Below are 12,277 nucleotides of genomic sequence, written 5' to 3' on the forward strand. Positions count from 1 at the left end.
AGGGTAAAACAGTAGCTACCTTTCCCTCAGGTTTTAATGCTTTTGAGTTTTGAGAAGCTCAACCAAAATGTTCACAGATATTAAAAACCTTTGAAAACACTCTAAAACACAACATGATTACAAGTATCTTAGTAAAAATGTCAATATAAGAAATAATAAACTTTACAAGCAAGTAACCACCATGTTTAAAGATAGTTTAACATCAAACTGAATCTACCTTCATAAAAAAGCAAAATCACAGCTAATAGGATCATTTTAAAGGTCAAAAATATCTCTGTGTTTTAAAATACTTAGTATGTCTGTTTAAATCCACATTTTTGGAAAAGAAACTGAACCATAGCCTCTCTGACAATAATGTACACCAGGACATGGCAGACTGCCAAGCCAGGAGCTTTGGTTTTATTCCGTGATGTTTCTATCAATGCTCTGTTTCACAGAGTTCTGAAGCTAATCAAAGTGGATGTTTTACTTGCCATCACACCAAAACTTACTCCACAGCTTTGCAAAGCACTCCCAAGACAGCTTGATGTGTAAAACTACTTTGAACAGACATCCATGTAAAGAAGAGACGTGACAATGAAGCCAGATAGATCAGAAATCAAATCACCAGGTTCATGCTATTCTTTCTCCCCAAAGAAAAAACCTGGAAAGCATTTAGGATCTCTCTGTTTCTAATCCTTTCTGTATCCTCTAATTGGATAATGGTTAAAGGATACTTTAGTGAGGAGTTTACTGACCTTAAAAATGCAAATATATTGCTGTTTCAAACGTTTAAATGTTTGAGGAATAAAATAGAATATGTATATTTTAAAACTTAACTTACAATACACTAATATTAACTACTATCATCACCAACGAGTTTAAAGGTCTATGATGAAACAACATGGAATAATGATAACCTGCAGCAAAATGAATTAAAACAAAATCTGAATATCAGAAAGCTATTATATGGAGTTTAAACAGAAAAACTAAAGAAACAACTATACAAAACCTGCAGTGCTGTTTACATGGTTCTGTTTAAAATTATGTGTTATTATTCACAGAAAAGTTTTCTAAGATAGCAAAAATGACATGAAGTACTAAAGAATACTTGTCTTAGTTTCTCTGACTGTATACTTTACTGTAAAACAATTTATAACCTTCCTGATTAAATGATTTAGAAACTAAATCTTCAAAACACTGATTCCTTCTAATATTTAAATCATTAATACATACTTTAAAATATTTTTATATTGTAAATATCGTACTTGCGAGAAAGTAACTTAGACTTCTGTAATCTATGAATTGAGACTTACATGTCACAGACAGCAAAAGAATTTACTATGTCAAAAACTACAAATTATACCACAAAGACTTTACACAGCCATAACACTTGATTTTAATCATGACCGTACTGGAAAATGTGTAAGGGCAAACACAGGCCCCCACTCAACACATGGACAACACAGAAGTTGAAATAAGGTATGCACAATATTTAGCAGTTTAAAAGTAACTTCAATCATACACTGCAGGGACAGCTAAGCTAAACTATCTGCTTGTCATGCACAGTAATTTTCATGCACAAAGTTTTTGAACCCCCTAAACTGTACTGTTCTCCACCCTCTATGCCAAGAAGGACTAAGTTCCATCATCCCTTTTGTGTGAGCCAGAAGGATCTTAACTGGTCTGGCTTACATTTCTGGAGGGGGATAAACAACCTCTGTAAGATAAAAAGCATCTCCCACTACTCACTCGCGATTTCTGTATGCTTGCTAAGATCGTTGCCAGGTTCCCTGGGATGAGACATGAGGAGGATGCACAGAACTGCTAGGGGTGTCCACTAAAGAGCCCAGCACCGTAGGCAGCTCTAATCCTGCACCTGTGATGTGTTATTCACCAGTTAAGAAATGCAGTCCAGACGGTGGTTGCCTAATACAGCTCAGCTGTTTTTCTCAGTACTCCCTTTGATTATGAGCTGGCAAGAGAGATTATTCTGTTCAGGCACTGAGCTATGTTCAAGATACATGGCATATGACAGTGGAAAGGTGAAAGAGAAAAGAAACCTTAGAATCAAAAAAATAAATAAAAAGAAAAGAAAAAAATCATTGACCACAGTGTATTATGTAACATTTCCAGATGGTTCAAAGCTGCCTCTGATTATACGCAAGGCAGAAAAACATACAACATTCAAGTATCTAGAAATCTATTTTTGACATTATCCTTTTGACATTTAGAATGGTATATCAACATGCAACTCTTGGGTTTATTTTAAAATAAGCATAACTTCACAAATTGATCAGCTACACAAACATTTAAAAATCTTTCTTTAAAGAGGTTTACCTATTCTAGATGTCTAACTCCTTTTGCTGGCAAAACTGAAACCAAATGATTACCATTAATTTTATCTTTTTATTAAGTCCACCATATCACTGGACTTGACTCAGAATTTTTTATATAAAATTTATATTTGAAACACAAATATCTTATTCATCATGGGTGGCTTAAGACAGCAGAAAATATTTATTTTATCCAGCATTAAATTGCTGGCAAGTCCAAATTGATTTAAGAAATATTTATCATACACAAAGCTATCTACAAAGCACTCTGATTTCATAGAGGTGAAGAAGAAATGGCCACTAACTCATAAACCTTAAAATCTAATCCAGAAAAGTGAATAAAAGTTATTTTTTCAGTTATTGTTGTTGTTTTGTCATAAAAGGGCTGCTGACCATTCACTCATACCAAAATTTTCACTCTTTTTCCATTTACACTCTATTATATAAACACAAAACCATCTGTCCCCTAGGCCAGTGTCCATGCCATTTTAAATAATCTAAAAACTTACCCAAAAACCAGACACCCTTTCCTAGTAGCAGATGGTTAAACATTCATTTATATATACAAAAAGAGTTGAAATTAAGAAAATATATCAACTTAAAATCTTACATATAAAGTATATACTAAAATGTTTAAAAATATTTTTTATTTTCATTACTTAGACATTAATTACCTACTAAGAAAACAGTATATAAAAACACTAGAAAAATTACATATGATATATATTAGGAGTAATAGGGTCAAAGGAAATTCCTATGGTCATAAAAGCATTCTCCCTCATTAGAATCTGACACGTCTTAGAGCTTTCCTTTATATTTGGACAGCAGTGTTAAAGATAATACTGCGTTTAAAGTTCCAGATAACACTGTGAGGCTAACTGGAGAAGGATCAAGGTTTGTGGTAGTATGCCACAAAACGTTGTATTAATATTTTCCTAACTATTCCCATACTCTGGTCTGTGCATCAGAACTAAACAAGAAAACCGAGTTGGGCTCTGGGTATTTATATGACTAGAAAAAATATATATAGACTACTGATGTTTAAATTTAAAAAAATTTTTTTTCTGAAATTATACTTAATTGACCATAAAATAGTATTGAGATTCTGAACCACCATCAGCTTTGTTTGATTTTTTGGAATAAGATTGTCAAAGGCAAAAGTCTTATTGATGTTTGAGCAGAAACACCAAGGAAAGATCTGAATTGAGACTCTGTTATTGTAATGATTTTGTTATCTTAAATCTGGGTATGACATACATTGGAACATTCTGGCCTGATGTTTCTCAAGCTTTCCCTCTTTCAATAAACAAATGGCTTCAGTTTTCAAAACATTCTTCAAAAGCAATCTTACTTTTTAAATTTTGTAATTGTATAAAGCCTAGCAAACTAAATGGCCCAGGTTTTGAAAAGTCTGATCTTACCTTCAAATTTTCCTTCTTTGTAGTTCTTCAGCCAACTTGTAACTCCTCAACGATGCCAAAAATTACCTGCCCATACATCATATTCTAAAGTAAAAATGTTTTCTTTCTCCTTTTTAAAATAATTATCAATATGGTATCTCAACCAAACCATCCAAAAAACCCCTGAATCTAAGATGCTACAAGTAACTCTCTCTCACAAACATGGTTATTCTCAGCCACACAACAAAAGGCAGACATATCTTTGTGTATAATGTTTTTCTTTTCACCCTGAAATATTTTGATAAATTGGTATATGATTTTAAATTTCAGTATCAGAGTAATAAAAAATATATACTTACTCACGTTCTATTTAAATGATCAAAGTACTCCCAACAATTAGTAATAACATTAATATAGGAGAAAAGGACAGTAGCTATTTTAAATGACCACTTCAGTTAGAAAGTTTCCCACTTTGACAAAGAATATTTTAGACCAAGCAAAATATTTTACCAAAATTAAAGAATTTGTTCTTCAGTTATTAAGAAGTCTTTTTCTAAGTTCAGCTACAGAAGGTCTTATCTCTACCTAAAAACTCAGATATTCAGTATGGGAGGCAAGAACTCTCATTTTTTAATGAATCAGAGATTGGCAAAACTTTGTCAGCTTTAACTGTAACAGCCATCAAGCCTGCTGATCCTCAGTAGGAGTGAAGTCTCATTGACTTTTGTTTTGTATTTTCCTTAAAGAAAGAGCATGAGGTTCTTTCAGAATGAATAGACCTCACTTGTGATAAATGATGGTTATTTATTTTCAACAATGAAGGTTACTTATTTTCTTCTCATCTTTCTTTGCAGACAAAAAACTATTTGCTTTCATCACTGAAACCACAGTAACTATTTGGTGGTAACATGAAAATTTCCTAGTGGCTCTCCGTCTCTACCATCATATCAAATAGCCTGGCCAGGAAAGGATCAAAATTGTGCTAATTATTAATTAGAGAGATAATCTGGAATAAAACAAATCCCTCTAGTAGCTACATCCCCCCAATTTTTCATCCCAGTCCTTAGAATACAGGACTTTGTGATTGCTTTTGTGCAATTGAAATCATGGTAAAGGAAATATTTCTCTTCCCATTTCATACCAATAAGGGGGGGAAAAAAGCTGTTCAATAGGCTCCATCCCAAATAAGCCCCCCCACCCCCAAGTGTTCAGGGCTTTCTCCTCTGTAGAGTTCAGTGTCTCCTCACCAGCAAGAAAGTATAAGCAGAGAGATCATTAGTTATGACATGTAGACGCTAGCAGATAATGTTGACTCACTTCAGGAACTACTAAACTATAAACAGTGTGCTGAAAGCCATTTATCTGCATTTTAGGATAAACAGCAGAAGCTATTCAATTAAATAGATTGCAAGGAATAAGCTGCTGATGCCAAACCAAGTGAAGCTTAATTGTGAAAAGAAAAATCTGAAGATTTAATAAAAATCAATCTAGGATACCAGAACACACAAAATCATTAAGCACTTTATTTTATAATATAATATATAAAACATAGAGCATATATTTTAAAAGACCAACTGATTTAGTTACCAAAGTTATTGCAGAGTAATTCGAGTTCAAAGAAAATTTATTGATAACTTGATATTTTATTTTAAGTGACAGCATTTATGATAATACTGAGGTTGAGCAAATATATGTTATCAAGGAAAGCTTTACCTGTCACTGTGTAAAAGTTAAAGTTGAACTGGGTCAGTTTTCTTATCAATAGTATTCCTCTTCACAATTTGTTTTGATAGAAAATTCCTAAATGACTCCTTCCAAGAAAAAGAAATACAACTGAGTGCAACTGCTCATTTATCTACATTTATAATATTATGTAAATGTGTATGTATATACATATTTCCATCTCTAGCATATTAAAATGCTGCAAGAAAATATTAATCTATCATGTAACTCAGAGGTTTTATTCTGTGCTTGATTAGAAGGCTATGAGATAAACATGGTGCTTTCTCCAAGTGCCATACACAAGTAAAACCCACTATATTTAGAACTTATTCTTCCCACTTGTCAGAAAACAAATCAAAATCTGCTCTTTTTCACACTTCCAGATGTCAGAAGTTTTTCAAAACAATTTTGAGGTCAGAAAAGAGAACACACAGGTGTGTGTTATGTCAACTACTGAAAGCAACTGAAAGTTCGTCTGGAATCTGATCACTCCACTGACACATTCTTGTGGGCATTACAAACGTTCCCTGAAAGAACATTACACTAATGCTGACTAATTTTAAACAACGTCCCAAATCTCATTAGACCTATTCCTTAGCAGTATTGTTCAAAAGCATCTCTGCTAGTAATACCACATTTATTGCCACCTCTTAGCAAACCTTTAATGTTTTCTTCAATATCACCTCTTCTGTTCTACTTCACTGACAATTCAGCAGGCTGAACAACAATAAAATATTTGATATCAATAAACATTAAGTTTTTGTCACATCATGAAAACTTACGACAACCCACAAAAAACCAAACGTTAGGATATCAGTAACAAATGCTTAAGAAAAACTGGTTCACATTAATAGCCACCTGGTCTTGAGGAAACCAAGCCTGAGATAGAAAGATGGAAACAGTATTTCAATTCTGAAACTACCAGAGCCTGTGTTTAAAAAGAAAAAAAAAAAAAAAAACTGTAGTTAACCATTCAAAACCTATATTAAACTCAAACAGTAACGTAAGTGTGACATGTTCTTAATCTTTTTTAGTGACTAGAAGGAAATTCTTACTATTAAATGAATCAAGATCAGAAAAATTCTGCCTACTATTAAAGACTTAATAGTCATAGATTTCTGAGGTTATTAATAATTGAAGGTAAACATATCAATTTAGAATTTAAAAAATCATATCAACCATAAACATTCATTCCAAAGATTTACTATTTTATATAACCTTTCCTTTTCTCTCGCACACATATACACACATACATCCTACAAGTATGTTCACAATGAAGATACACAAGTAGCAAATTATTACCGTAAAACCATCTTCTTGCCAGGTATCCCTAGTATTTTCCAAACCTCAAACAAGGTCTCACTACTGAACACCCTCCCCCAGGCAATAATCAAAAAACAGAAACTTTAGGGCATTTTTCCTTTCCTCAGTCCATCACCCAGGGTCTGAGTCAGGCCAAGAGCTGATGCTCAGAGCAGGATGCACGGGGCACTCTCCACTTCTGCAGCATAACCGGTAGTGGCTGATGAATGTGCTTTTAAATCGACACAAGCCAAGTTTCTCAGCTTTACTTTTCTGCTTGGTAGCAGCAAACCCTGAGGTCTTCACCACTAATATTCTACAACGCACAGGGAAAACGAAGGCAGGGGCCCTCCGCTCGAGTGTTTGTGCAGAATAGTCCTGTCTAAAAAAAAAACGTGAGACTCTTTCCTACCTTCCATCCTCATTTATCTCCCAACCCGCAATGGCTTCTCAAAAACTCCACTGTTCTTGAAGATCCAGATGTCTCCTTTCTTCCCTCCCATTCCCACTGAGAAGACAGGAAACACCAGGTGTGAAATGTCTCTGTTTGCCCCCTCCACTCAACACACACATCCTAAGTGGGAGCTTTCATCCCTACTTGTCCTCTCAGGGGAGCCACCCTGCCATTTGTCTGCTGGGTCCCGGCTCTTCTCACACACCCAGATGCACAACCGAGACCAGTTTCTCACAGAGGATGGTTGGCCTGCATCCGTTCCTTCCTGGGTTATGAACAAAGAACAGTTTTCCCAGGCTAGATCAGCCCAGCTGGAAAAGGATTTTAGGACAAAGAGAAAATGAGTATATTTGGAAGAAAGTGCAAAGGAGCCCTGAAAGGAAAACCTGAGATGCTGACGCTTGTGCCCTTATATCAAAATGTAGTAACTTATATAGAACATGTAACCAAGCACCAACTCATCTTACAATAGGCCAAGTCACACGTATAACAGGATAACTAGATTCCAAACAGGTGAAGGAATTGTGTAGCCCGAGTTTTGCTATCAACTTGGAAAATCTCCAGAATGTCCAGAAAGTTTTGTTTGGAAAACCAGCACAGTGATGGTTGACCAAATAAGGTATAGACGGTAAACACAGGTTCTCAGGATGTGTTTGTGGAAGGAATACCAATGAATGAGTTAGATCACGAGAAAAGACTCAGCCAAACATACCTGTCTAGATTAGAAACTCAGTGTGAAGGAAATGACCCTGAGTCAGCACCATAACACATCAGTACCACACGATGACTGCTTTTCCCATGACCGCATTCCCTGGATGGGTAACAAAGAGAGTGGTGGGGGTGTTTCTAAAGAAAAGAATCTGTGCAGAAAGCAGCAGTTGCTCTGGTGACCCGAATATTCCAAAATACTACATGTTCTATCACTAACTACTTCCAGTTCTCCCCTAACTCAATAAACAATTTGGAAAAAGGGCATCTCACCTCCCACTGCCTAACATCATAACTAGTCATGGACAGGAGGAATAAAAATCAACGCAAGCCCATCTGGCAACAAGTACAGAAAATCATTCATAACAAGTACGCGTACTTTATGTAATAAATATGGCGGTATATATGGATGCCCCTGACTTCACCTATCTACTTTCAGGCAGATTTTTTAAGGCTGACGTCTATTTTTACATATTTAGGGAATATTACATGCATACTAAATTATGTACGCTTGTGGGCTTGCATTAATGAGTTTACTGAAAAAGGAATTTGAATAAATGTGAAAGGAGATTGCATTATATTAGAGAAAGGGGAAAGGGGACAGGACAAAGAGCCCAAACTGAACGGCAGTAGGGAATTTCTAAAATTAAACTAACACATACAATAGCCTGGAAATAACTTTCACTTCCCTTGAGCTGATTATTTATACAAGCTATGTTTAAATAAAGGCTGGATTTTACTTTGATAGAGTATATTAAGTTCATGTTTTCAAAGGGAGCAAATTATGATGAAACAAAGAAAGAATAACCATAATAACGTGGCAGCACCAAGCCTTAATGCCAGTGTCCATAAGGTATCAAGGGGTTGTGGGTGAGGAGAAGGAGAAGCTTTAGCATGTGTAGTAAAGAACTACGCCTTCCTCTCTAGAAATTACCAAATGAATGTTAGCCAGGAGTCTTATCAGCCTGTTCTGCAGAGATGGGTTGTCTGGCGCTGACTGGCATATACATTCTCCTGTTCCAAACACAGCCAGTTCCTTCTTTTTTATTACAGTGTCAAGTCTCCCCAAACATCCCCTTCTTAAATTACTTCAGCTAAATTTCCAACAAACACTGAGTTCTCAAGGTTTAAAAAAATCAAAATAATGAACAAAATAAAAACAGATCAGCCAGTAGACACAGAAGGTTACGGTTATTTACCATATCCTTTCTATCTTCTTTCTTTCGTGTGCTTTTGTTTTCATCAGCATCTGTGTGGGATGGTAAGAATAGTTCTTGCCAAAGATAATTGAGTTCTTTTAGTCCAGCCAAGCAAAGAATGGGAGGTAAGAAAGGATGATAAAAATTATGTTAAAAATACTTTCAGGTTCAAAGCAATTCAGGGGTCACAATGATATATTTGTATGCCCTGAATGTCCTTATCAGTAAAAGGAGATGGTAGGAAAGTGTGTTCTCTAACCTCCCTCCTACTTCAGACGTAGTATGGTTCCACATAACTTTCACATTGCTGATACACATTCTTTTTTGCATCTATAGCCTAAAAAGAGGGTACTGAATACTATATTAATAAAATATAAGAATTCCAGTACTCCCTTGTATTAGCTGTGTGACCTTAGGTCAGTTCTTAATTTTTTAAAAATCTCAAACACTTCATAGTTACAGGATTTCCACCTCAAGGAGTCTCAAGGGGATTAAGTATTTAATTTAAAAAAGCATTTATCTGTCCCAAATTATGTGTTGATAAATCTCATATAATATAATCCTCAAAATGCTCATTTTATAAATGAAGGGACTAGGGCTTGGAGAGGTTATTTTTCTGAAAACAAACAAGTAAGCAGCAGACAAAGGTGGGAGGTAAACTCTTGGCTCTGTGACTCTGAAAAGCAATGACTCCTCTAGACAGCAGTTCACAAATGTTTTGCTCTCAAGATTCTTTTCCCTAATTAAAAATTATTAAGAGCATCATATTTTTATAAATAAAAATTTATCCATAATTTTATTATGGATAATAGCTATCATTTACTCAATTAGGAATTAAAACTGAACAGTTTTTAAATATGTATGTGTGCTGCTAAGTCGCTTTCAGTCATGTCCAACTCTGTGCAACCCTATGGACTGCAACCTGCCAGGCTCCTCTGTCCATGGGATTCTCCAGGCAAGAATGCCAGAGTCGGTTGCCATGCCCTTCTCCAGGGGATCTTCCCAACCCAGGGATCGAACGTGTGTCTTTTATGTCTCCTGCATCACCAGGTGAGTTCTTTATCACTAGTGCCACCTGGGAACCCATTTATTTTAATATGCTTTCAGAAAAACAAAAAATGTAGTACTGTTTTACATTTTTGCAAATCTCTTTAATGTCGAACTTAAGAAACTGGGTATCTGCTTCTGAATTATATCTTTTGCAATATATTGTGTCTGACATATACGAAGAATGTACGGCCACAGATATGTAGTTGGAAAAAGACCTATATTTTAGTAGACATTTTTCATAATAGTGATTATTTTGGAGTACTACACAAACACTGGACAAGTAGACATCTCTTCAAAGTTAGATTCAAGTCAAGTGTGAAACCCTATCAATGAAATTTGCATAATCTGATAAAATCTACTGTCTGTCATACACTTTGAATAGATTTTTATACAGGCATGAAGATGAAACAATGGGCACTAGTTGTCCAGTTGGTTCACTCAGTTATGCAGATCAATCCTGTGCGTGCAAGCTTCCAGATCCTGAATTTTGTCTGAAAGCTTGAATCTGATCATTAGCAATAAATACTGGCAGTTGTTTTCCCTGAAGTGAGAGGCTCGCTCTGTTCATTTTTTGAGAATACACCTGCAAATACCCATGCCTGAAGAACAACGGTTTGTCTGTCAGTCATTCTTTATAGTAAAAATTGCCTTTCATGAAATAAGTCATTGAGTAACCATCAATCTTCAGGATGCTGAAGAATTTATGTATTCTCCACATTTTGTCACACAGAATATTAAAAAGAAATAGACTCAGAGGCTGGAATTTAATAAACATCAGAATTTTAACAGCTTCATTCAGGATATTATCTAACCACGGTATTATTAAATAACAATAAAGCTTTTTGCTTGGTGTTGGGTGGTGGGTGTTTGGTTCGCTGGTTTGGTGTTTGGTCAGTTGGCGTGACTGATGGTTTGTTTTTACTCTGAATACATGGCAGAGAGGAACGTAAGTACAGTTTGATGCCCCATCTGCATTTGCGCTAAGGTTCTATCAACAGCTCTAACCACTATTTCTCTTTTGTATCATCAGTGAAAATGTTAATAATAAATCAATTTATTACTATCCTTATGAATCATTTTTTGAGAACTGCCACACTAGATGACAAACTCCTGGTCACTAGATATATAAAATCTATGTATATATTAAGATAAGCTAAGAAATTTTAACAACAGTGGAAGAGAAGGGAATGAGCATAAGAGATAATTTCAAGAAGGCAAAGTGAGTAAAATATATATATATATATATATATTTGAACCTTTTTGAGATCTAAGGAGAGATTTTCAGTTGGAAACACTAGATAGCTCACAAAAATATTATATGTGACAGATATGAAAGCAATTATTAATATAAACTTAGAGATCAATTAAAACATAAATGACACAGAGCACTGAAAATTAAGCTGTCACCACTTAGCTGCTGCCAGTTATGAAATACTGATAAACACTTGAGAAAAGCAAAAAGTGATTCATTAATATGAAAGTAAAATAAACAGGTACACAAAGTTCACATTCTCAGAAAAGTAATTAAGAAGAGAAGAATAATTTGTTAAATGTGGCACTAATGAGTTCTGGTTGATATGTGCTTGCTTTGCTTTTTGGTTGTAAGCTATCATAGTCAGGATTTTCTGTTTCTTCTGCATGGTTCTGTGTTTTTTTCATATTGAATACTCAGAGGTTGACCACGATGAGACAAGCTTTTCTCTAACTTTAACTATGTGCATGTCTTGATCTGAACATACTTTAAGTCTCTTGATCTCCAAAGAGCCATTTTTTCCTTCATGCTGCAGGAAACAGCCAATTCTGAATTAAGAAAAGTTTGATTTTTTTTAATTAACTTTTTTTATTGAAGGATAATTGCTTTACAGAATTTTGTTGTTTTCTGTCAAACCATAACATGAATCTGCCATAGGTATATGTATATCCCCTCTCTTTTGAACTTCCTTCCCATCTCCCTCCCCATTCTACCCCTCCAGGTTGATATAGAGCCCTGTTTTGAGTTTCCTGAGGCATACAGCAAATTCCCATTGGCTATCTATTTTACATATGGTAATGTAAGTTTCCATGTTACTCTTTCTATACATCTTACCCTCTCCTCCCCTCTCCCCATGTCCATAAGTCTATTCTCTA

At 35.1% G+C, this 12,277-nt stretch overlaps 1 protein-coding gene across 17 annotated transcripts in view; it reads right to left on the reverse strand.

Annotated features, from left to right (window-relative positions):
* The window catches only part of BMPR1B (bone morphogenetic protein receptor type 1B), a 448,576-nt gene that overhangs the window by 62,135 nt on the left and 374,164 nt on the right, over positions 1–12,277 (reverse strand). For 5 of the 17 annotated variants that reach the window (XM_027544024.1, XM_027544025.1, XM_027544036.1 and 2 more), the window contains 3 exons: positions 5,429–5,526; positions 3,737–3,802; positions 1,732–1,954 (listed from right to left, as the gene is read on the reverse strand). The exons of 6 other annotated variants lie outside the window; for them this stretch is intronic. In XM_027544024.1, the coding sequence (XP_027399825.1) occupies positions 1,732–1,786 (55 nt within the window). In that variant the 5' untranslated portion in view covers positions 1,787–1,954; positions 3,737–3,802; positions 5,429–5,526. Of the gene's footprint in view, positions 1–1,731; positions 1,955–3,736; positions 3,803–5,428; positions 5,527–6,739; positions 7,101–12,277 lie in introns of those variants that run through there. 6 more of the 17 variants (XM_027544038.1, XM_027544029.1, XM_027544028.1 and 3 more) reach the window with 3 other exon arrangements.

Source organism: Bos indicus x Bos taurus, chromosome 6 (genome assembly GCF_003369695.1).
Source record: "Bos indicus x Bos taurus breed Angus x Brahman F1 hybrid chromosome 6, Bos_hybrid_MaternalHap_v2.0, whole genome shotgun sequence".
Lineage (NCBI taxonomy): Eukaryota > Metazoa > Chordata > Mammalia > Artiodactyla > Bovidae > Bos > Bos indicus x Bos taurus.